This window comes from Falco peregrinus, chromosome 6 (assembly GCF_023634155.1).
Source record: "Falco peregrinus isolate bFalPer1 chromosome 6, bFalPer1.pri, whole genome shotgun sequence".
NCBI lineage: Eukaryota > Metazoa > Chordata > Aves > Falconiformes > Falconidae > Falco > Falco peregrinus.
The window spans coordinates 58,647,800-58,672,493 of record NC_073726.1 but is presented as its reverse complement, the minus strand read 5'-3'; the positions used below and the strand labels follow the sequence as shown (position 1 = coordinate 58,672,493).

At 54.3% G+C, this 24,694-nt stretch overlaps 2 protein-coding genes across 3 annotated transcripts; both read right to left on the bottom strand.

Moving 5' to 3' along the window:
• Window positions 1–103: 103 nt before the first annotated feature.
• Window positions 104–10,760, bottom strand: SLC16A8 (solute carrier family 16 member 8). Of its 2 annotated transcripts, none has more exons than XM_013295543.3 (5): window positions 10,279–10,760; window positions 7,042–7,278; window positions 6,394–6,537; window positions 4,967–5,830; window positions 104–2,681 (listed from the first exon to the last, which is right to left on the bottom strand). In XM_013295543.3, the coding sequence occupies exons 2-5, from the start codon at window positions 7,268–7,270 to the stop codon at window positions 2,287–2,289; spliced, it is 1,632 nt and encodes a 543-aa protein (XP_013150997.1). In that variant the 5' UTR covers window positions 7,271–7,278; window positions 10,279–10,760; the 3' UTR covers window positions 104–2,286. The 2 variants fall into 2 exon arrangements, with proteins under 2 accessions (XP_013150997.1, XP_027636175.1); XM_027780374.2 differs by having other exon boundaries at window positions 1,005–2,681; window positions 7,042–7,349.
• A 1,239-nt stretch (window positions 10,761–11,999) lies between these two features.
• On the bottom strand, window positions 12,000–23,989 carry BAIAP2L2 (BAR/IMD domain containing adaptor protein 2 like 2). The gene is made up of 14 exons (XM_005232889.3): window positions 23,783–23,989; window positions 22,750–22,825; window positions 22,358–22,444; window positions 21,174–21,235; window positions 20,496–20,567; window positions 19,755–19,871; window positions 19,202–19,348; window positions 18,574–18,726; window positions 17,963–18,101; window positions 16,942–17,167; window positions 15,900–15,971; window positions 15,377–15,557; window positions 13,493–13,533; window positions 12,000–12,683 (listed from the first exon to the last, which is right to left on the bottom strand). The coding sequence occupies exons 1-14, from the start codon at window positions 23,819–23,821 to the stop codon at window positions 12,608–12,610; spliced, it is 1,488 nt and encodes a 495-aa protein (XP_005232946.1). The 5' UTR covers window positions 23,822–23,989; the 3' UTR covers window positions 12,000–12,607.
• Between the last annotated feature and the right edge of the window lie 705 nt (window positions 23,990–24,694).

Genomic DNA, 24,694 nt, shown 5'->3' with positions numbered 1-24,694 from the left:
ACAGCTCAGCTGTTGCCTCACAAGCTTGAGCTGATGCTTAAGTCCCTGATCCTCTTTCAGAGCTGTTTGTTGTACCAAAGGAACAGAGAAAATGCTTCAGCGGAGCCTGCCTGAAAGCCGACGACGGAAGTGGAAGGCAGCGGTGCCAGGTTTTTTGCAGCCTGACCAGTGGAGGGGGAGAGAAGAGGTCTGAGTATCTTACAGCACCATCTATAGCGAGGTCTTGTAACCTAAGGGCTTTTATGTCCTTTTGTGAAAAGATATAAGAGCAGGAGGCTTGGTGGGAGATGTTGACTGGTGACAAGGAAGTAGAGGGGACCCTGTTCTAGTGACCTGCCTGGCTGACAAAGGCAGTTGTTTTCATACTGTGGACCTTGGACTTCTGGGAAGATGTGAGCTGCTTCTTGGAGTGGGTATTGGTAAATAAGGAAAACCCTGCCTGGGGGCCAGAGGTTTGCTGGCGAGAGCTGCAGAGCTACTTGGTCAAGCAGGGCAGAAATGGTGATCTCACCTTGTGGGGAGGGGAGAACAAGCTTGAGGAGCAGTGAATGAATACCTGCACGGCTCCATCACCCTCCCTGCTGCTTCTCGTTCTCCCAGAGCTTTGCATCTGGGGTTTGTTGTGGTGCTTAGTCTGATTTGGGATCTTTCTAAGTGGGTTTGAATAGGAAAAAGCCCAAAGTCACTGCCGTGACTGGTTCACAACCAAAACTAACAACAGTGGTGACAAGGTACAGCCCCATGGGGTTTACCTTCTCCCCTCCAATTTCCAGTTCTTACGTCTTCTTAAACTGACATTCTTCAGCAGCTTTATTTTGCTTATAATCTGCTCTTTGCTTGGGAGCATCTGGAATGAAACGCTGTCCTTCGTGTCCCCACTCCCCTGCTTGGGTTTAAATGGCTTTACGGCTCATGCAGACTTCAGCCATTACCCATTAATTTGTAGTTAGTCTGGTCTGAAATGAAACATCTATTTTGATGGCCCCAGGAGCTGCCCCCTGTCCCCCTCCCCTGTAGCCTCTGCTTAGTTTTTTGATCCCTCACTACAGTCACAGGTTACCCCCAGGGCCCCTGAGGTGAAGCAGTTCAGGAAACCGGAAGGGCTTTGCCCAGGGGTGTTTATAAAAGATCCAGTCCTAAAGCAGATTAGGGGTGGTTTAAGCATGCCAGGGAAGGTTGTCCTCTCTGAATCTAGAAATCCACCACTGCAGCGGGGGTGAGGGGGGTCATGCCTGCCTTACCACGTGCTCCAACACCCTTGTTAGTGGCACCCAGGCGCTGTGGCTTGTCCTTCTGCCTTACCTCTGATTCCTTTACATAAGGGGTTTTTCTCTATTTAAAAGGAAAACACACATGCATCTGGTGCCATTCCTGCTGAGTGGATGATTGCTTGGGACACAGTTATTTACCTGCCCTGGAACCCCCACCCCCATAGGGGCCAAGTTGTTCCCTTCACACATCAACAGGACTCACTTCAGCCTAGTTAAAGCTGGCTCGCTGCTATTCCTGTCGGCAAGGCTCCGTCTCGTGGCTGCTCACCTAATGCCATTTGTCTTAGATGTCTTCTTCTTGCATCTCAGCAGCAGCCTCTAACCCAGCACTTTCCCACTTGGAAAAGCAGCACCACGTGTCACTGCCCTAGCTTTACTTCCTACAAAAGATGTACCAGATGGAGGTGGTCAGAGCTGGCGTCCCACCAGCTGGCAGTGCCTGAGGGAGGTACGTTAGGGACCGCAGCATCTACCCCCATGCTGGCCGCAGCTGGAGGTGACCCAGACGATAGCTACGAATTACACCACCCTTAAACCTACTGCTAGATAGTCTGCCGTTACCCCGACCGTGGAGGTGGGGCAGAGGAAACACTGACACCAGACCAAAGCGTACCAGGATCTGATTACAAAGAGTCTCTAATTGTTTGTGTTCTGTATTGTGACAATGCAGAAGGAAAAGGAGAGTCCTTGATGGCCTCTTCAAAAGACCATCATCTCCAGGGCTGATTTGGAAGTAGGAAAAGAAGATTTTTTTTTTTGTCTTTTCTTTTTTTCTTTTTGGTGTTTGGGTGGCTCTGAGCCTGTGTTGTACCAGCATGGGTGCTGTATGCAAGTAGTTGTATCACTGGGTAGGTATGTGGATATATATATATAAGGATGAGCTATTCTTATACGTCTCCCTCTTCTTACATCTGCTTTTGTCTCAGCCTTCCCTTCCCCATATCCCACCTACCATCCCATGCTGAGGTGCATGCAAACAAGGCCAGTTTTATACATCCTTGTTCCTCTGCCTTGGCTAAAAACTGTCCCTCTCCACCATCTGGTCAGCGTTGCAGCCATCTTGTGCAGACACCTCCCCGTCCCCCTCGGGACACCCACCTCCCTCCCCACTCTGCTCCTCAGCCACATGGTTGGCCTCCTCACTGGCCACCACCACGGCATTGTCGGTGCTGTGGGACAGCTGGTGGTTGTTGCTGCTGTGCTCCTCTGCTTCCTGCACATCAGACTCTGCTTCCTCAGTGTCACTCCCGCCGGCCCTGGATAGGTTCTTCTCTGGAGGAGGTTCCTTCTTCTTCCCCCGATTCAGGCAGCAGTAGGTGGCCATGGCCAGGAAGAGAGCAGATAGCACCACCTCTGAGCCCGCCAGGTAGAAGATCACCTCGTAGTTCTTGAGGGCATCGACCAAGCGACCTGATGGTTGGAGAAGAAATGAGACAGTTAGCTTCAGCCCGTATGTTCCTGCACAGACAGCCCAGTGCAGGTGGGCAGCACCTGCACGTGGCTGAGGACCTGCTTGTAAAGAGAAGAGCAAGAAGCTTGAACATCTAAAAATCACAGTGGGCAGAAGCCACACTGTACTACCAAGGAAAGTACTGTGAGGGTATGGGGTTGGTGTTTTCCCTTGTTTGGGCAAGGTTAAATAATTGTGACACACTGATGTTGTGGTCTCACATCATGGTGGGCCATCTTGCCAAGGTGAGACAAGCCTCTGAGGACTTGGCTTGTCCAGTCTCAGAAGAGAAACAAAATTTGAGAGGCATTGCCATTTCTTAAGCTATCATGTCAGGAAAACATTCAGAGGGGGAGAAGAGACATCTCTTTGGCAGAGAAACCCCTTTGGTTGGCCCACCCCTGGTGATTTCTTTGCCAAAGAGATCTCAATGCATCTTCTGAATGCACCAGGGCTGGCAATGGAGGGAGGGTTACCAGTCCTTCGTGCTGGGGAGCCTGAGCAGCCACCCTGCTGCAATCAGGATGGAGCCATGGTGACCAGAGGCTTCATCCTGGTCCTGCGTGCTCCTGGTTGTACATGTGACCCCCAGTCCCTGCTGTGCTATGGTGCGTGGTCTGAAACCAGCCCCAGGACACACTTGAGGTGCCTCCCGGGTGGTAAATTCCTCCCCAGGTGAATGTGCCCCTGTTCACCCAAGCCAGAAGGCGAGTGAGGAGCCTATGTGCATGCACGCGTGCGTGTGTGGTTTATCCTGTGCCAAACCCCCTCAGCCCCATGGAACGGGAAGCAGCTCAGGAGGATTACACCAAACAAAGCTACTTTGTTCAACCCCCTTCTTCCAGCCAAGCACTGCTCCCCCAAGCCCAAGCCGCTGGGTTTGCCAGCACACTCAAGCTTCCTGAACTAGAGGAGAACTGCAGCAGCAGGTTCCCCCTAAGGGGAAGGTGGGAACCATGACTTGGCTCCCTGCACCACCTGCCTCCCATTGTGCACGCGGACAGTACCAAGGCACAGCTGAACTGAAGCAGGAGGGCTGAGGGCTGTCCCCCATCACCACCCATGGTGTGCCAGCTCCTTGGAGCAAGGCACTGTTAAATCCCCCTCGCCCCCTGTGATGTCTCTGCAGCTGCCTCCCAGACACATATTCCTTGACCTTCCCTGGCCTGGGACTCCTGACTGCCCCAGAGCTTATAAGATGTTAGCATCAAGAGGATCTTCTCTTGGCCACCAGTTTTTACCTGAGAGCTGGGTGGAGTTGCTGAGGGTGGGTTTTGCTCGTAACTGGTGGTATGTGCTGGGGAAAAGATCATTCACACAGAAGTCTTCACTGATGGGCTTTAGCCCACAGGTTGCAGCTGAAGGAAGGGAGTGCAGGAAGCCATGGAGTGATTCCTGCCCAGGGGTTTGCCCATGGTCTGTCCCTGATCCTTCCTCGCAAATTGCCTGTGCGGGGAACTGCACTTCATTTGGAAATAAGCTCTTGGCATAATTTGTCTTTCTCAGACCTGATCAGACACTAAACAGTAATCTACACCAACCTCGTGGGTAAAGGGTCTCCCGATTCAACAGCCTGTTTGTGGAGCGTGGAACTTACCAGGGACTGTGGCCTAGGCTAGACTGAGAAGCTGTGAGTGTTTAAATCTCTTAAAAAAAAAGTAACAACAAATGCCTCGGGTGGGTCTACCAATTGTTTTGACTTCATCAACAGCTAAACGCCTGTGCCTTGGGATTGGGGCCAACACAAATTGAGGTCATTATTCACAGCACCAATCTAAAGGCCGTGGACACCAAGGAGAACTTGAAAGACCCTCACCTTGTCCTACTGAAGACTCTCAAAGGTCAGGCATGTGCCTGACCCTACCCATAACATGATTTTACACAACATTGGCAGTGAAGGCAGAGGCCTGGATCCCAGCATGAAAGAGAGGGAAGTGCCGCTGCTCAGGGCTGAGGGATACTGGAAGTCATGCCACTCTAGATAGCTCTGTATGCCTGCCATTGCGTAAGTCGCCAAGCAAAGCAGACGGAGAAGTATCACTTGCCACCTTCTGCCCCTGTTCACATTGAGCATTGTGGTGCATGGAGTGAGACGGGAAGCTCTCACCTCAGATCTCAGCTTCCAGAGGAAATTTAAAGTTGAGAAGTAGGGTCTGTCTTCAAGTACCATGTCCATGCCCAATACCCACAATGCTGTGGAATGGCAGCCAAACAAATCACCTGTGTTTTGCAGCAAAGTACCTACCTGCAGAGGGTGGACCGATGAGCACAGCAAAAGCCTCGATAAGTAGGACCAGCCCAATGGCACTGGAGAACTTCTGGGAGCCAACAATGGCCATCAGCACCTCAAACTGCAGTGCACCCACCATGCCATAAGAGATGCCAAAAAAGACGCAGAAGATGACCAGTCCTGTGTAATTGCTAGCCCTGGCACTGCAGATGTCTGTCAAGCCATTGAAGAGCATAGCAAAGCTGAACAGGTATGCCACGTGAGGGCGGACCCACTTCAACCCTGCCACCATGCCACAAGCTGGACGAGCAAAGATGTCTATGAAACCAATGATGGAGAGCAAGAATGCAGCCTCTGTGTCTGGTACGCCTGTGTCCTTAGCGTAGTTGACCAGCAATATGGGGGGCACAAAGAGACCCAAGACCAGGATGAACTTTGAAATGGTATAAATGATAAACCCTCGGTTGGAAAAGATACTAAAATCCAGAAGCTTCTTCCCTTTCTTGGGCTTCTTCTTGGCTTTTTTAGCTTTCTTGATTCCATCAGCGGTGCTGATTCCCTCCTCTGATTTCCCTCCTATGGGCAGCATCTCCTTGGCTTCGTATTTGTCCTGAGCTTTCTCCATCTTCCGCTTCATGCCCATATCCAGGGGTCTCATGACTGCCCCACAAGTGCAGCAGTTAAGCAGAAGGCCCCCCATGATAAGGAACCCTCCTCGCCAACCAAACTTTTCCAGCAGCACTTGCCCCAGTGGAGAGAGGGAGGAAAGGAAGACAGGGCTTCCAGCGGCAGCCAGTCCATTGGCAAGAGGCCGACGCTTGTCAAAGTAGGTGCCCAGCATGATCAGGGAAGGCTGGAAGTTCAGCGCCATGCCCAGACCTACGTGGGGATGAGAGCCAGGAGGGAGACAGGGAGTACAAGAACATGAGACATGGTTTGCAACGAACTGAAAACTCCCCTCAGACTTTCCTAGTCCTGAAGTCCCGTGATGGGATTCATGCATTCCCCACAAGCCTCTGCTCCTTCGTGATGGTGGGTTGCCCCCAGAGAAGATGGGCTAAACCAGCCTGTCTACCTGAAACGTATTTGAATTAGGTAACTGTGGCCATGTTTAGATACAACCTCTGCCTTAACCAGGAACTTTCCCTTTCTCCCCTATCACTATATACTGGTGCTACCCCAGTCACCATGATCACTGAGCATCACTTATGTTTCTTCTGTCCCTCCCCCCTCAACCACAGGCCCTGCCTGTTTAGGTCCAGCAGATGCATCTCACTGACTACTTGCCTCCTGTGAGCAGGTACAAATAGGTGAGGGGAGACCTGATGCCTAGCATCATGCTAGATATGGCAATGCTAAAGGGAGCTACAACATGGTCTTGACTCTTCCCCAGGTAAGTCCGTGTCCCATCCCCCCCCCCCCCCAGCTTCTGGGGCTCTCACCTGTCAGCACGCCAGCTGTCAGATAAAGCTCAATGATATTAGTTGTAAAAGATGCCAGGATCATCCCAGAGGAAGCTAGCAGCCCACCGATGAGCATCACAGGCCGGCAACCAAACTGGTTCACCATGATGCTGCATACTGGTCCTGGAAGAAAGCAGAGGAGACCGAATAGGTAGACCAGGAGACAGGACAACTGGGAAGGGGCAGTCAGGCCAAGCAATGCACTTGGGGAACATGAAACACTAATGGTGGAAATCACTACTTGGCTGCTTAGACATACATCTGTTTGGCCTGGCCAAGGGGGAGAGGCTGTGGTGTGGAGGCCTCTGCTTTGCCTGTTCAGTTGCCTGTTCCCTGAGAACAAGAGGGGCTTGGTGTGATAGGGGCAGCACTTCAGCAGTGAGGGCAAACCCCATGTCAACTGTCTGAGAGGCAGGTGGGGTGACCCCTGAGGTCTCCTGGGGCAGAGGAAACGAGGATATGAAATGCAGCACAATTCTAGAAGGGAAGTGGTGGGACGATTGTATTCTGCATGTTAGTTCGTGACCAGACCAGTGAGCATGAGAAGAGCCCTGGGGACATGGTCTGGGCCCATAGCAGAATGGGGAAGGCACAAGTTAGGGAGGGGGAAGTGTGTCCAAGCATCACCTGTCCCATAAAGCATGGCCAGCATGATGGAGGAGATCCAGGCTGTATCACTGTAGCCCACGTGGAAATCTTTCATGAGCTCCTTGAAGTAGACACTGACGGCTTTTGGGAAGGCATAGGAGAAGCCAGTGATCACAAAACAGCCGAAGAGCACAATCCAGCCCCAGCCACCATCTGGGGGCTTCACAGCAGCTGGGAGCTGCCCTTCCTCTGGGTCAGGTCTCCCCATCGTCTAGCCTGGGAGGGAAAGGCAGGCAGGAAGGAGGTAGGGCAACAGAGAGAGAGGGAGAGAGAGAAATCTCCAGGTGCTGCAAGAAGAGCAGAGCAGGCAAACGTTTACTATGAGGTTTTTCTCCACGTCCAGCATATCCAATCTCCACAAGCCTCACTGAGGGAACACATCACCTCGCTGCACCTTCATTCTGCCAGGCAAGGCAGGACTGCTTCAGGGTGTGAGGTCAAGCCACAGCTGGGCAGAGGTGGGAATCACCCCCTGAGCCTGGGGCAGCCCACAGCTCCGTAACCCCTGGTCAGATGCAGCCAAGCAGGGTCACAGCTCCCAGCTGAGACTGGAGAGCTGCATCTGATGTGGTGGGGCATCAGGATCTGCAGCACTTCGCTTGCTCCATACCCAGCCTGCCTGTAGGCTGGTGTGAGGTGAGAGCCAGCAATGTGAACCCCTTTCAGCTACCAGGATCTTCCTTTGAGCCTTTCCTGCCTTGGCCTGCTGCAGCTGGGAGCCCTCCAGGACCTGCCCTGCTACAGAGGCCTCCAGTAGTGAGGGACAGGAGATCTATTAAGCTCACTGTGCTTTCCTCTGGGAGGCCCCAGTACACAGCCGTCTCCCTCACCCTCCCTTCCCTGCCGTGAGGGGCCAGATTTGGGAAATGGGTGAAGGGGGAGAGCACAGCAAACCGGTGGTTATCTGCATGCCAGAGAGATTAGGGCTCTGTACCTACACAGAGGGGCCAGAACAAAGCCTAAGGGGGGAGAAGGAGGGAATTAGAGGGGACGTCTTGTGAGTCGCTCTTGGGACCCTTAAGCTGCCCAGGAATTTTGCTCCAGTTGGCTGCTGTAGGTATGTTTTTCTTATTTCTCCCCTAGGCACCACATCTCTGACATACCCCTCCCAGCACCATTAGCCTCAGTTTCTTGGTCAGCTGGGCTTATTTTCAAACCTGTATGCAAAACCATCACTGGACTTTGATTATAGATGCTCCCAAGTAGCACCAGAAAGGCATTAGAAAGCAGGATGGCCATTTTCCATGCCTGAGGTGGCCTTTGTCAGGTCCAGTTTGCCCTATCACCATTCTGCTGCCAACGTGGGGCCTGTCTCCTCTCCAGCTCCCTTGGCTGAAGGACGATGGGATTGTGGCAATGTCCCCATCCCTTGGCACCAGCAGTCATGGGAAATGCCAGCAGTCACGTACTGGCTGGAGACTGCCGAGGTCCTGTGGGCAGGACACATAGGGCTAGCACCTGGGAGTTTTGGATCTGGGTGCATTTCTCAAGGAAGTCCCTCTTCTTTGTGTCCCCCAAGCAATGGGGATGACTGGACCTGATTCCCATTGCTGCTGTTACTCTGCACATTAAACAAGTGCAAATCCTTTAGGCAAAAGCACGGATGGTACAAGCTGGGGCAGAGCCCAGGTAACAGGCCCTTGCCTGGCAAGAAGCGGTCCTACCCCATGACACCCCTGAATCTTGCAGAAAAGGAGAGTGGCTGGTCTTTCTCAGGCTGCAGGAGGTTCAGCATGCAGAGCCAAGGCTGGAAACAGGGCTGGAAATTGCTCTGAGAGGGGTCTGAAACTGCAGTTTGGGGGATGCTGGAGAAGGGACTTGCAGGAAGACAACTAGGTCAGTTCTAGACCCCTCAGCAAGGGACATGGCACCTGCATCTACAGTGCGTCAACATAAGGAGGCACAAAATGGTCTTGGTCAGTTGGTTTTAGCCACATGCCCAAGCCAAGGCTGATCTGTGGAGGGAAGGGTGGGATAAGATTCACCAGCCACCCTCAGAGGTATCCTTCCTTTCTCCCCCTAGGGGAACCCTTGCTCCTAAAACCACAGGACTTCAGGTAAGAGTGACTGCCACCAAACACACTCTGAGCCTTTTTATCTAAGCCCTTTTCCCAGCCTTGCTCTCCTTGATCATGTCCTGAACCACAAATTAAATGAACCAATCAAACCATTGCAATTCATCTTCCTCACCCCTCCCCTCCAGCTTCCTAGCAAGAAAATATGTGTCCATCTGTGGCATGCTCTTTAGAGATTTCTGTAGCACCTGTCAGTGACTCTGATTTTGAAGAGAACATTAGACAAATATCCATCGGTACCGTTTGAGTTTGGAGCTAGATAGATACCTCTGCAGGAGCGACTTGCTCGGTGTTACAGAACTGTATAGCAAGGCATGAAAGGGTTTTAGCCTGGCCTGCAGCTAGATGTTGTCTGAAAAAGATGAGGTGCACCAGAGGAACTCAGCTGTAGAGACGCTCCAAGGTCAATATGCCACAGTGCTGCTCTGCTGGAGATTTATGCCAGCTCTAAGCCAGGCAGTTCAGAGCTGCCTTGTTCCTAACACCGCGGCACATATGCTACTTCTTCTGCTCATGGCTGCACACAGTGATCACACCATGCACCCTGCCCTTGCCTTTGCACACTCTACAGCTTGCTATTATTTTCTCCTCAGTTAAGGAGCTTTATTCACAGGTGAAAATACCACGTGTAAGTTCACATGCACCTAAAAGCTCATCAGCATGAGCACCTGCCCTTCCCCGTGCATCACTGGCAGGTGGGCCCGGAGCGGGCGCTGCTGCAGCGCCCTCTGCAGGTGGGCGCCGGGAGAAGATTTGTGCTGCCACCAGAAGTCACCAGCCCCGGCTGTGAGGGTGAATGCCACAGTAGGATCAGCCGTGGCTGCAAGTCCCTGAACACACACAGAGCACAGAGCAGCCAGTGCTGGCGATGCCCAGCACAGCCCCACCGTGCCAGGCAAGCTATATCCAGGTGGGTCCCCAAAAATGCTAGGATGGCTCCTACTGCCCTCCACACAGCCTGGATGAGGTGCGGGGTTTGTTTATTAAATGCAAGGGCCACAATTCATGCCACCAGCCTCCCCAGCCCACAGACAAAACCCTGGGAAATCATTCATTAGAGAATTAAACAAGTGCAGGCCTGGAACGAGCTGTCTCTTCGGCAGCCGGTGCCAGGATGCAAGCATCCCTCCGTGCCACTCACCTGCACAATGAAGTGACGACCTCCTGAGCACGGGCTGAACTGCCAAGGGCTGAGAAGATCCGTCAGCAGCGTTCCCTTGTCCCTCTGCCTGACACTTCCCAGGTCTGGATGAGGGCACCTGGTTAGATGGTCCTGCTGGCTCTTTGCTCCATGGTGGGCACACCGTCAGCTGGGCACAGGGTGATGTCTGCAGGAATCCAGCACCCCTCAAGTGGTCTCTCGTGCTCCACTCCTTCCTCCCAGGCAACTATGTCCTCACAACAGAGCTAATCCACCTCTCAGCCTGCTTTCCTCAGCTCCAATGTTGCCCAGCAAAGCTGCCCGTGGCCAGTCCGGGGGGATGCCCCGTGCAGGGGACCCCCTCGCTTCCTGCAGGTGCAGGTAGTGCCCCACGGCACTCAGTGTGGATGTGGGTCAGCAGCCACTTATGGTTTCAGGTCGGCAGAGACCAGTGGGTGCTGAGCGGGCAGAAAGCACTTCTCCACTTTTAAGAGGCTTTTCCAGCCAATGGGGAGGAGGTGGCTGCCTGCCGCGGCCCGAATCCCCCAGTAATCCCGCTGCCCAGGAGCTCCTTGCCTTTCCCCAGCAGGATGGTGCAGGCTGGTGGGGGCAGATTTGGAGGGGCCGAGGCAGGAGGCGCTGGTGATGGACCCAGCCAGGAAGGAGGGTGCCAGGGAGGGGGGCAGTGCAGGATGAGGGCATGGGCCCATGCTTCGGTAAAGGACAAAATAGGGGAAAGGGTTGCTTTCAAAGCCCCACACTGCTTCCTCAGCCACCAGCCAGAAGGATGGAGAAGCACTGCCATGGTTTTGCAGGGCATGTGCCCAGCAGAGAAGAAAGGCAAGGTGGGCCACCCAAGGAATCGACAGCAACCATGGATTGAAGTGCTGGATCCAGCCCACCCCCTGGCAGATCACTAACCTCACCCACCCCCCACCCTCAAAAAAAGAAACAACCCACCAGAAACAACCCCGCTAAGTGGCTGCCACCCAGAAGGGGTCTGGGAGGCACTGGAGATGAGCCAGTCTCTGGCCACACATGGGGGAACCTATTTTACTTCCAGGGACAGGGCTAGGGCTCACCCCAGGTGGAGTTTTGGGGAGGGAAAGGCTCGGGCTGTAAACCCCCAAAGCCCCGCAGCCTCCTGGCAGCACGGGGGCCTACGGGGGCTTTACAGTGCTTGCAGCCAGGGCTTAATTTCTATTAATAAGGCTAATCAGCTAAAGCCCTGGCCATTGCTTGCACTCCCTCCCTCACCCACGCTGCCTCTCCAGTGAGGCCTCCCCCAGCAAACGTAGGTCACCCCAGTGGTGTGGCCAGGCTGGTGCGGCCCCCACACATCCCAGGGGAAGTCTTTCCCCCCACACCAAGCAGCCTCGGGGTGCCCTGGGGTGCACGGCCCAGCAGCAAGTGAGGAGAAGATGGCCACCAGGCCTGCCCATGCATGGCAGCCAGGAAGCGAGGGCTTGCTGCCTGCAACGGCAGGAGAGCCAGGGGGTCCGGGGGGACCCACAGTCAACAGTGGGTTGTACAACCCTCCTGGTACCCTGCATGTCCACCGTGGCCTCCTGGGCTGGCAGCTGCCCTGTCCGGAGCCATGGCACTGCAGCGTTCAACACCTGACAATGAGCAGCCAGCGCAGCCCCAGTGCTGGCAGGGACCCCCCAACCGCCTCCCACTGCGTCCTCTGACTGAGGCAATGTCCCAGCCACTGGGATGGGTACAGAAGTGGTGTTCTCCATTTTATTAAAAAAACAAACAAACCACAAATCTTTTCCACAGGACAACAGGGGAAAGAGCAGGGCAGTGACAGCACTGTCACCTGCCCCTGCCTTGCCCCAGGCTGCCCGGTAAAGGAAGGGGCAGATGGGACTACAGACAGACATGGTTGCCAAAGGGACTGTTTGGCGAGACGTCCTTCTCTGCTCACAGCCAGGCTAGCAAAGCTTCACCTTTGCCATCCTGCTAGTTCTGCCCCATGTGCTCCATGATCTCACCCATCTGTCCCTCCACCTCCCACACCAGCAGCATCCCCTCTCCTGGCCACCAGCACCAGTGACACCAGACATCTCCCATGCAAGTATGGTAACATCACACGGGGAGGGGGGACAGGGGGTGATAGAAAAAAAGCAGCAGGGATCTGCTGCTGGCTTAAGTATGCCAGACAGCCAGGTGAGATGGGTCCCAATGTCCTGGAGGTAAGGCAGTGGAAAAGAGAGGTCACTTCATGAGTGGTAGCACAAGGTTGCTGCCCAGCTGGGCGTCACAGCATGTCACTTTTATGCCTCCCCCTTCTCTGCTGAAATTCTCCACTGTCTGCAGCCCCACTTCATCGGATGATGGGTGCTGAGCGGTCATTGGTGACTGTGGGACGCAGCTTGACTGTGGCAAAGGGGTTGGTACCTCTGGAAGCAGAAAGGAAACAGGCAACCATCAGGAAAATCTGCAAAGACCATGCAGGGGTCCCACTGACCAAGCAAAGGCTACTTAGTCCTGCTCGCCAGCCCAGGAGGAGAGTGTGGCAAAGCTGGCTGCTAGGTGTGTTTTCTCCCTCCTTAACACACCCTGCTGCAGGTTCCCATGTGTTTCCCCTGGTACTCTCCTCAGGGCTTCTCACCCTCCCTCTCTCATAGGATGAAGAAGGGACTAGCATAAGGCTGTCCCTTGCAGTAGCACTCTACACTTGTGGCCCCCGACCCTCCAAGCAAGGGGTGAGAGAGCAGAAAGAGGCCACAGCACCAGGCCAGAAACACGGAGACACCAACCCAGTTGCAGGGGGAAGAAAAGCAGGGATTTATGGCAAGTCTTATCTCCACAGACCTGGCTCATCAAAGCTAAAAGCCATGTCCCTTATGCCTCAGCCCTTTCCAAGCAGGTAGAGCTGCCCAAATCGTGTAGCTCCATGCTCAGGCTGTGAGCTTCTATTGTGGCTCTTCTGGAATGGATGGGAAGGAGCATGCAGGTCTGGCCGTATGCTTGGTGTGCTCAAGTCCTACACCTTCTACCTGAGGTAGAAGAGCACCTTCCCAGTCAGCAGAGGCCAGAATCGCCCAGCTCTGCCTCCTGTCCTGGGAGGTGGGTTGTGCATTGCTTTCCTCCAGACACTTCCCTGTTCCTCCCACATTTGATAATCCAAAAGATTAAATAATAATAGCATTGGAATAATGCCTCCCCCGTCTGATGATTCCAGAGCAGAGCTCCACACCTCACTCACCGTGGGAAGAGTTCAGGGGGCCGGTCAAATACTCCTGATTTCTGCAGTTAAAAGAAAAGCAGCAGTGAGCGAGCTGGGGTGGGGAACGGAGAGACAGAAGTGGGGCAGGAGACACCGCACACATGGAGGAAGATTTCACAAAACACTGAAGTGATTTAGGAGCCCGAGTCCTATTAACAGGGCTCTGATTACTTATTCATTCAAGCTTTGCAGAAGGCCACAGATTTACCACTACAGATAACACCCTGATTTCTGTGGTGGGGGGTTGTCCCTACATCACAGGTTTCCTGTTCCCCCAGGACACATCCCTTTGTCTTGGGGAAGAAAGGAGATGGCTCAGATCCCCAAAGTGTCATGTCTGAAGAGCACAGCAAACAGTGACAGTCTGAGCTACATTTCACCCTGCCAGCACAGCCAGAGATGCCCCCTTCATGTTGGCCACACATCCTGGGGCAAAGAGTCCATCTCATCAGTGCCCTCACATGTTTCCTGCATCCACAGGGAACTCAGGAGCTGCAGCTACCTACCCCACACCACAACCTGCTTAAACGTGGACCAACCCGATGGAGAAAGATGGACCTAGGCCCTGTGGCCCTTATTCTTGGCCAGTAGCTAGTGAACAGATAGATCAGTGACATCTGGCCTGCTAAAGAACACCAGTTTCTGTAGCTGGTGTCAGACAAGAAAGCCACATGTGTTCCAGCTGGGAATCAAACACACATCCATTTGCTCCTGGCTCAACTGGAGGATGTCTTGGGCATAAGTTTAGAGCAAGGCTAAGTTTTTCAAAACTTCTAGTGAGGGGTCAATTGCTCTGCCATGGTACTCCAAATGCTCTACGCATTTCACTGCTCAATCCCAGGTCTATCTCTATGCCCTAGCCCTGGGACCAGATGGAAACCAGTGACCCAGAGCAGGGGACAGGCTGCAGAGCCTGTTCCCCTGTGTGTCGTGCGGCCTGAGGTTCCCTGAAACCACAGAGGAGGACATGAAAGGCAAAAAAAGAGTAATTAAATGTTGCATTTTTCAGTCCTTTGAGCCATCCAGTCGCTTGCAACCTTGCGCTGGCTTGCAAGCAGTGACCAGAAATGAAGTTTCTCAGCCTCCTCTGAGACTGAGCAACATGCCACAGGCAGCACCACTCTTCCCTCTCCCAGTCCTTGCCTTTAACTACCCTCAACTTCATCCTCACCGGTCAATTCCCCCCAGCTGGGAGCAGTGACTAAGCGGAGGCTTTCCTTAGCACACCATCCATAAGCCATGGGCCGGACACAACTTGTTCTAGGGCTTTCCAAAACGGCTGTGCCCTCAGCCTTTACCCCTAGCTTTTCCCCTACCCCAGCTGTGACTTTACGCCAGCCCTTGCTTGAATTTAGAAGAGGACTCCTACGAAACTCCTCTCCATTCTCTGAAGGGAGAAGAAGGATGGCATCTCTGTTAGCTGGTCACCCAGCCCAGCCTGATCACTCCATGGTCCTACTATTAGCAGAAAGAGGTGCTGCCCTGGAGCCACCAGAAATCAGGCTGGGAGGTCATGGAGAATAGGACTGAACTGAAGGGTCCCTGGTGAGCAAAAAAAAGAGAGAAATAAGAAGGGCAGGGGCAGAGAAGCAGCTCCTTGTGGGAGCAAAGCCAGGCACGGAGGATCTGCACACACAAGGCTGACCAGCAGGGGCCACCAGGACATGGTGGCATGCAAACAGACTCGGTGAGAAAGGCCAGTGCTAGCAAGACACCTTAGCTCGGGGAGGGAAGCCACACACCAAAATCTGGAAGGTGTTTTTCTTTCTCAAGAGGCCAATGCAGAAAAGGTGTGCCTTGGAAGATGAAAGTCAGACGTGGCCCACTCCACACACACGCACTGGTCACTCCTCCTGCACTCACCTTGGAGCCAGAACTGACTGGCGTGGCTACCCCAGTCTGGTGACTGCTGGCACCCACTGAGAGGGGAGGTGGGTTTGGCAAACTGGGCTGGGCCGCAGCAGGCCAGTAATTGCTAGAGGAAGGAGTGCTGGGACGGTCCAGGATGTCATCCATACTGTGACTACTTCGCAGTGGGAAGGACCTGAGCAAGAGCAGAAGACAGCAGGGTGAGAATCAAAGAGCAAGGAATAGGGAGCAGCAGAGGTGCTAGCTGCAACATGTGTCTGTGGGATGTCTCTGGAGAAAATACACATGGCTTGGACTGGTCCAGTCACAAGTGCCTTTGAGAAGATACTGCACGTGTCAGGGGAGCCTTCTAGGTAAGCCTGTGATATCTCAGGGCACAGTGAGGCTCTCAGCAGATGTTCCAGCATGGGAGCACTGCAGCTTTCCATGGGGCACATCCCAAACAAGTACCCCACTGGTGTTAGTGACCTACCAGGAGCCACTCCAGCTCCTGCCTGGCCAGTTACTCTCCTGTTACCTGGTGGTTGGCTCTTCCATCTCTCTTGCATCCTCCAGAGGCTTGACATAAGCTTCAGGGAACCAGCCGCATCTAGGGCACAGACACAAATGAGACCAGGCAATCGCAGTTTGTGGTTCTTCGGATCCAGCTGTCCAGCACTCCTATCTACACCCACCCCACACATCCACCAAGCTGCTGCTGCTGCTGCACTGGGTGTGACAGGGTTCCTGCACATCTTTCACCTCTGGGTGGGGCACGGGGTTACTGCGAGACTGTCCTTGGAGAGACAGTCCTTGGAGCAGGACTCGCTCTTCTCAGAGGCCATGCAAAATCCACGCTCCCAGTAGCAATGCTGGTGCAACCCAGGAAGAGATGCTCCGACTGAGCACGATCACAAGGAGGCCAAGGCCAGAACACAAGGAAGCTGTGGAAATCCTTTCTCCTCAGGGTAAAACAGTTCCACCCCAGAAACCCCTGCAAAGAAAGGCACTGCTCTTGCTCATCTCACATCTGAGCGTGAGCTTCCCTGCAGAGCACGGTGCAGGGGTCCCGTGTGGAACAGGGCAGACTTTGCACACAGGTTTTGACCGGTGGTGCCACGGAGAGTAATTCAGTAAGTGCTGGGTGCAGCAGTTTCCATGCCATGTCTGTGCTGGAGGCTGTGACAGCAGTTGTGGTGTGAGCTGAGAAATGCCAGGCCTCTCAGGTAACTCCAGCAGTTCATGGCCCTGAGCTGGATCTCATGACAGAAGTCACTCAGTCATGCAAGCCAGGAGGGGGTCGCTGCATCCCTGGATCTTCTACCCAAAGCCCCCAGTGCTTTCTTAGGCAGCTCATCCACACTAGCCCAGCCCCACCGCATCACCTTGGCTTGGAGAGCCCCCATGCTAGGCACAACCCCCAGCTGAGGATACGGTGATGTCCCACCCAGATGGTGGGTGAGGCACAGTGCCCAGACCACACCAGGAGGGGAGCAGGGAGAGAATTTCAGGGTTAAGCCTCCCAGCCTCAGACCCAGCAAGCCTGCATCAGGACCATTTACAGCACCAAAGTCACGTACGTGGATGAGCCCTCCAGCTTGCCATACAGCCAGCCGTTCTGCGCATCTGGCATCAGCACCGTGATGACATCCCCGGGGTCAAACCGTAGCAGGGTCCGGTTGACACCAGTCGTGTGGGGCACGATAGCTTGCACTCTCGCTGTGCTGCTCCTCCTCCTGCCTTCGCTGCCGCTGCTGGCCTCACCAAAGGAACCTGAACGGGAGGTACGGCCAGTAGGGAGCAAACCTGCAGGGACAAAGGGGTCTGGCTGGAGTCTGGCATCCTCCTGCAAGACCCACACTGCCTTGAAGGGACCAGTGCTTCCCCAGTCAAATAATCACTCTAGAGAAGGAGTAGACAGCCTTCCTCTGCAAGGAGACAGCAAGGCATAGCATGGGCAAAGCATGGGAAAACATTCATCTTGCAGAGAAAATCAACTCAAGCCGAAACGACTTGCTTTGCCCTATTCTTCTTTGGCCAAAGGTCTAGAGCATAGACATTGCATGTCCTGGCTGATGGCCCCCTTCCCAGCCCTGAAGCTGGAAAGACCTAAAGCAACTATTTGGGTAATTTTTCTCCCTCCCTGACCAACCCCCCCTTTTTTTTTTTAACACTTCAAGCTGAAATTTTTAAGGCTAGACATCAGGTTAAGTGGCTGGGTATCGTAGGGCAGGCTCATATTTAATCCGGTAGCATGAGGGCAGGTGCTTTACCAAAATGGGAACTCCAGTAAGCACCAGCCCTCATGGTTTAAGGAGCCTTGAAAATTGCACATCTGGGGGTTCCCCACCTCACACAGCCAGACAAGAAGCCTGGCCTTGTCCCGGATGGACCCTGCTTTGAAGCCTGAGTTCAGCCCTCTGCTTCATTCAGCCTTGCCCCCACAGCTCCCATACACACTGTCCTCTCACCATGCCCTGGAATATGGCTGAGGACCAGTGGTCTGATAGAGTGGTGGCCCCTCCTGAAACCCAACCCTGTTCCCAGAGAGGTCCAACCCCTCTATGTCCCCACAGCATTGCTCCCAGACCCATGTCATACTAGCTGATGGTGTCCTCCGCAATGGCCACCTGGGGGGCTCTGGTTGAGGAGACAGTCTCATTTCTGGAGGCTCTGCAGAGAAGACGCTGGATCTACTCCCAGTTATGGGAGAAGAAAAGTCCTCAAGGGGTCTCTGGGGCTGTTGGAAGGAAAGGAGGCTGAACACATATCCACAGGGGTTGTGTTAATCAGGAGATGCTCTGAGAGATACTCAGTCCTTCTTAGAAAGGCAAACCCAGCACATTCCCCTGTTGCAGGCCATACACATACTTCCCTTCATCTTGGCCAGGAAAGGCCACAGAAGCTGGACAAGGTAGCCAGTACCACCAAGGTTGGCCAAGGACTGGCCGTGCCCCACAGCCTGAAAGGCGGAGCTGCAGCCTCACCACCACAGAATCATAGAATAGCTTGGGTTGGAAGGGACCTTTAAGGGCCATCTAGTCCAACCCCCCTGCAATGAGCAGGAGGACACCTTCAACTAGATCAGGTTGCTCAGAGCCCTGTCCAACCTGACCCTTGAATGTTTCCAGGGATGGGGCATCTACCACCTCTCTGGGCAACCTGCTCCAGTGTTTCACCAAACAAGGTGAAGGCTGTCCATGGGTCCTCACCATCTCGAGGTGGGTAGGGGTGAGCCGGCCTGATGGATACCCCTGACTGTGGGAGGCTGCGAGAAGACCCTGTGAGTGGCTATTCGAGGGGTTGCGGCTGGCCTCCAGCTGCTCCTTCCACTGTGGTGCCTTAGTCTGGATCATGCCCCGAGCCTGGGGAGAGAGAAGGAGTGACAGACAAAGCAGGACAGCTACAGAGGGAACCGAGGGCTGCCGTGTGCATCAGGTTGGGGACCAGCTGCTCCCACAATTAGGTTTGTGGGAATGACCAAACAGAGCCCCACAGGAGCGAATTTCTAGGATGGCACCCTCCAGCAGAGACCCTGTGGTTTCAAAGACCCTGCTGTACACACCTACATCACCTTTACCTCTCCTATCACGCACACACCCAACTAACCCCCATGTCAGCACCATCCTCAGCCCCAGCCATGCTCTCCTAGCTTAGTACAGCCAGCCTGTACTTAGTACGACCAGCAAGAAATGAAATAGATTTTCCTGCCCAGTCCATGCACAGATGTTGCCTTCACCCAAGGGGCATCTTGGCCCTGGCTCCATCCTCCTGCATGCTTCTCCTCCAGCCATGCTGCCTGCTCCCCCAGCTCTGCCCCCCAGCACGCCAGGGCCATACCCTGCTGTAAAACTGGAGGAGAGTATTGTAGAGCATCTGATGCTTTTCAGCCAGGAAGCGGTAGCGACGTTTCTCCTCCAGCTCAGCCTCCCTCTGGCTCTCAGAGACAAACACCTGCATCTCTGAGCACAGTCGCATCACATTCTCCTGAAACACAAAGGAAAGAGGGAGGAAGGCATCAGCATAAGTTCAGAAGAAGGGGCTCATACACGGCAGGGGAAGGGTTGAAACAGGTGGTCATGTCTACGAGCTTCCCAGTCCGCTTGCAGTGCTGGAGCAGCACAGAGGAGCTAAAGCGGAATCCCAGGGATTAAACCTTGCACACTGAGGCTTGCTGCATGAGGAAAGGTCTTGGCAGGAGTGAGCACCACAGGACTGCAGCACCCTGAGGAAAAGGAGTTTCCTCCTTTCCAGATAAGCCTGCTGTCTCTTGAACGTCGGTGTCAATCCCTTGGCTTTTAAGGAAGGATGAGGTTGCTGAGAAATCAAGCCTTGGCTCCAGAGAAATCATCCAGTTCTTTTTCCAGCTCCCCTTCCCACAATCACTGCTCACCTTCATCTCCCGGACGTTTTTATCACGGGCCCTCTCCATTCTCCACAGCTCTGCCATGCACTTATCCAGGTTGGTGGCTCTGCGCTGGTACTCCAGCTCATACTGCTTCTGGCTCTCCTGCCAGGGAGAAACCAGGCTTGATAAGGAACCAGAGACACACCGTGATACAGCAAGGGTCCTGCTCTGATGAGTGATTGAACATCTGAGTACCCCTGAAATCAGACTTCACCTGGACCTCTTATAAAGTCTTTCTTTACCTTGCCCTTCACTTCAAAGGGCCCCATTGTGCTGATGAACCTCAAGATCTCAGGAGCAAGAACTGGCACCCAGCTCCCCCAGCACTGGGAGCCCAGGCCTCTGTCTCCCTCTGTGACACTACCCACCAGCATGGCCAGCTGGGCCACAGCAGCACAGGACGTACACCCATGCAGAAGCTGTAGTTTGGAGAAGCTGGGAATTCTGCTTTTGGGATGCCTAGCCTCTTAGCCCAGTTGAAGCATTTGGCAAGTCCCAGTGCACAAAAAACAGTTGCCTTCCCTCTTTAGCTCTCCATCATCAGCCAAACGAGGTGGGGGGGGAGGGGGGGGGGGGGGTTGGTCCATGAAGGAGAGGAAGATAAGCCCCCCCTAACTCCTTCTGCGGAAAGTCAAGGAAACACACCAGATGCTGAAGCAAAGCCCTTGGGTGGAGGGGAGAGGGAAACAAGGAGGGCTGAGGAGGAGAAGGGAGCTCATCACTCACACTGATGAACTGCACGTCCATTTTAGTGTTCTTCTCCATGTGCTGCAGCAGGTCCACATGGAAGGTCTGAGCCTGGAAGAGGCAAAGGAGCCATCACCCTTGTCCCTTCACCATATGGGGTGTTACATGCACTGTGGTGAGGAGTGGCTCATAAAACCTGCAGAGCTGGTAACTCTTGCCACCTGGACCCCATACAGAAGCCAGAAATGGACACATCAGGGCTACCATGGAGCAGCCCTGCAGCTTGGGGATTGGCACTCAGCAGCCACCTGACCATTATCCCTCAAGCTTTGGCATGGGCACAAACAGCAGTATCTGGAAGGGTTATCAGCCCCTCCACTCCTGTCCCACCACTGCCACCCAGGAAAAGAGAGGATGGCCTTGCCATGTGTTCCGAGCCAGGCATTGCTCAGTCTACTGCACACCTTCCACTGCACTTGTGAGGAGGTGGTAACAGTCCACCAAGGACACCAAACACTGAACACCAGCCAGGCTGCGGGCACGCCAGCTCTGTAACACACCTCTGTCACATGCAGCAGGGATAGCAAGGAAGCAGGCACCTGCCAGCAGGCATGTGAGAGGGCAGGAGACAGGGCAAACTGGGCAAACGCTGGCAAGCTGTGGTTAAGGAAGCCCCTTTATTCCCCGCCTGCACCAGCGCTCAGGAAAACCACTCACCACAACTTCCAAATCAGAGCTCAGGAGTCTCTGTGTGTCAGACATCTGCATCAGAATTTCACCTTCAGGGAAAGAGACAGGAGACGGTGGAAAAATCCTGTGGCCATTTCCTTGTGTGCCCAAGGAGGCAGACCACAGTGTGCAGCTCAAGCTGATGATATACAGGTGTGAAAGTCCAACAGATATCGCAGAGCGCTGCTCTCTGCACCCTGAGAGAGGCTAGTAGCCTTCCTCCCCAGGGCTCAGCTCCACCACCACTCCTCAGGCACTGCCCAATGCAGGGTTGCTCCAGCCCACGAAGCTGCCAGACCAGTGCTCTGCTCCAGCCCCAGGTGCCCACCAGCAGCCTCGGCTCTGCCATGGGCTCTGGGTGCTGGGTCTCTGCTCTGCCACAGCCCCTGCAGGCCCCATTTGTAACTCCAGTGCCACCCCAGCTGCAGTGCATGGCTCTGGCTGTCCTACAGGAAGGCAGCTACAGCACCTGCTGCCGATGCTGTGCATGGTCCCGCTTCGCCAGGGTTGGTATTACAAAACCAGGAAAGGAAGAGACTGACAGCAGGGAGCAGAGGAGCTAGCTGGGTGGTGCAGATGATGATAGGAGTCTGCAGAAGGGACACATCTGCTGGAAGCTTTTTACTAAAACGTTTAGCAGTAGAGCAGTTCCCTGAACATATTTTCAGCAGCTGCCATTAGGCTGCAGAACAATTTGCACTGCTGAGCGTAAGCCCCTCAGCTCCAAGCTGCCATTTCAGCTGGCTGCAGGCTCAGGAGGACATCATCCCATCAGCTGTTGTCAGTCCATACATTCCAGCATTTCCCTCACACTTGCGAGGAGGAGGAAACTGGTTCCTCCAAGATGAAAACTTCAGCTCTCAGAGTAGGATGCCTCAGCAAGCATTTGTTTCCATGAGCGGTCCATTGCTGAAGGTCCATCCCAGGAGCTGAGCTCAGTCATTGATCTCAGAGAGATACAGGGCAGAGTGCTGGGGCCTTGAGGGATATTCAAGGGTACACAATAAATTTGACTCTCACCACCTGGACAGGGCCTGGCACTGTGAGACACCATTTAGAGGAGCTGTATTCCTTCCCGCAGTACCTGGAAAGGGACCAGCTAAGGGGAAGGGTCCAAAAAAATGTAACTGTGGTTCATCACAGGAAAGAGGATGGTGAGTGGAGAGGCTTACCCAGCATGTGTGAGGTGGAGCTCTGCAGCGCTTGCTCCCCAATCTTCTCTATCGCCTTAAAATACACTTCAGCAGCTTTGGATAATGCTGTGAAGAGAGGAGAAGGGAGGTGAGGATCTGACCTGCCTTCCCACCATCACCAGCCCCAGCAAGCAGTACACAGGACAGCCACCCCCCGGTACATCACCTGTAGCCAAGGGTACCCCATCTCTTCCCATCTGTGCCTAATAACAGCAGTGGGTCCTGGAGCAGAAGAGGGCTTAAGAGCAGCTCAGGACATGTCAGCGAGGGGATGGGTACCAGCAACCTTGTTCTGGGTGATGGCACAGTGAATGCCCAGGACAGATGCAGCAGCATGGTCTGGAGCCCTGGCTCTGCAGGACCCCACTCACCGTGGAAAGCACGCAGGTAGTTGTTCCCGAGGTACACCAGGTTCTCCAGCGCAGGGTTGAACTGCTCCAGGATACTCTGTGGCCAGGCAGAAGCACGTTAGCACCAGTCTTCCTCACGGCCCAGAGACCTCAGCAGGTCGATGCCCTCCTGCTGTGGTTCAGCCGGGTGCAACAGGGACCCAGAGAGCTCCCCCGGCCGTGACGCTGGCAGCCATGCACAAAGTCGGCTCCCTGCATCGGAGGTAGCTGGGACTCGGACCTTCAGCTGCCCCAAGTCCTCTCCAGGCAGCCAGGAGAGGAGCAATGCCAGAGGGCGAGTTAGCCCACTGCAGAGCCAAGCGGTTGCCTGAAGATGACTCTCTCCCCAGGCCCCACACCCACGCTGTAGACAGGGAAGTAACTGCAAGGGGATCTGAGCAGCCTTTTCCCTCACCCCCGAGCCAGCCAGGGTGAGGGCCACCACTTATTATCCAGGCACGAACACAACTTTTTCCTGGCCAGGAAACTGCCAGCCTCAGAAGCTTAGTAAGAGAAAGCATGGGCTGCTTCAGGCCAGCCACTCTGCTCTTACCTGCTGTGCTTAGCAAAGGTGTTTATTGCCCACAGCAGAGAAGACCAGAGGCTGGAATAAGCAGTTCCTCTGTCTCCCAGCCCTCACCCCCTTGGTGCAGCATCAATGTGTGTAGGGAAGCGTTTGTGAGATCAGACTGCTCTTTCCAGCAAGGGGGAAAACAACCGACTGAACTCCTCCTTCCTACCAGGAACAAAGGTGTGTCACCCTTCATTTTCCCCAAACCACCCTGGTGGCCCAACTCCTTCCCAGATCTGCCTTAAGACCCACACCACACTCCCTGCCTGCCATCTACTCTCAAACACAGCCCAGAGCCCGCAGGAGCTGCTACAGTTCAGCCCAGGGACAGATCCAGCCCTCAGCTGCCCACCCAAGGGAGCCTTTGGCAGAAAACAGCTCTTCTCCTCCCCTCCGCACGTCTCCTCTAGGCAGACAGGAGCAACCTTCGGTGCTGGCACTCACCTTGTAGATGGAGATGGTGGTTCTGTAGGACAAGTCCATATCTGGAGCCTTTTCCCTCTCCCGCAGAGAAACAAGGAGCAAAGGAGGAGAGCACAAGATGCTGTACTGGCCCAGAGGACTCTGCTTCTCCACAGCGGCTGGATGGAAAGAGCCCGTCACTGGTAAGGAAGGGCAGCAGGAAGACACAGACACGGTACAAAGGGAATGGAGCACTGCTGAAGTTTAATAATTCACCAGCTGAGAGGCTGAAACTTGATCTCTGGAAGTAACCAGACTCCGGGGAGAGAGGAATCCTGTGACAGCCAGCAAGGGCATGTGACTGCCTCTTTGCATTATTGATTGCCGGCTCCGTGTACCCGGCTCTCCCTGCCCCGACACCTGCAGAGCCAGCCACCTGCCAGAGCAACCACCTTATGGCTCGCTGCCTCTGTCACTGTCGCTGCTCAGCGGTGGCTTGCTCGGCCTCGCTGTGCTAGCAGAGCATCTTCAGGTCTCTCTCACAGAGGCACCTCACGAGTCAGGAGATCCGTATCAGCCTGCAATTGCAGGCAGCAAATAGCAGCAGGCAGGGGGAAATACAAGGAAAGCTCAAAATGGGATTCAGCTCTTCCCTGCCCGCTATTGTCCCAGATCAGGCCTCAGCCCTCTGGCTCTTAGCCGCCCTCCCGCTCCCAGTGAGACTCCCTAAGGGCAGGCACAAGCTTGTGCCCGAGCCCTCCTGCTGTCCCTGCCTGCACAGGGAGCCTAACACAGCATCACTCCAGGAAGTCCCTGCAGACGGTCCAGGCTTACAAAGAGTGAGGGAAGGTACAAGTCAGGGCAAAAAGCAGGAAAGAACTCATGTTCTCTCCATCTCAAGACACAAAGTTTTGCTTTTCCACAGCAAGGTAAGCCCTCTGTTGTGTAGGAAAA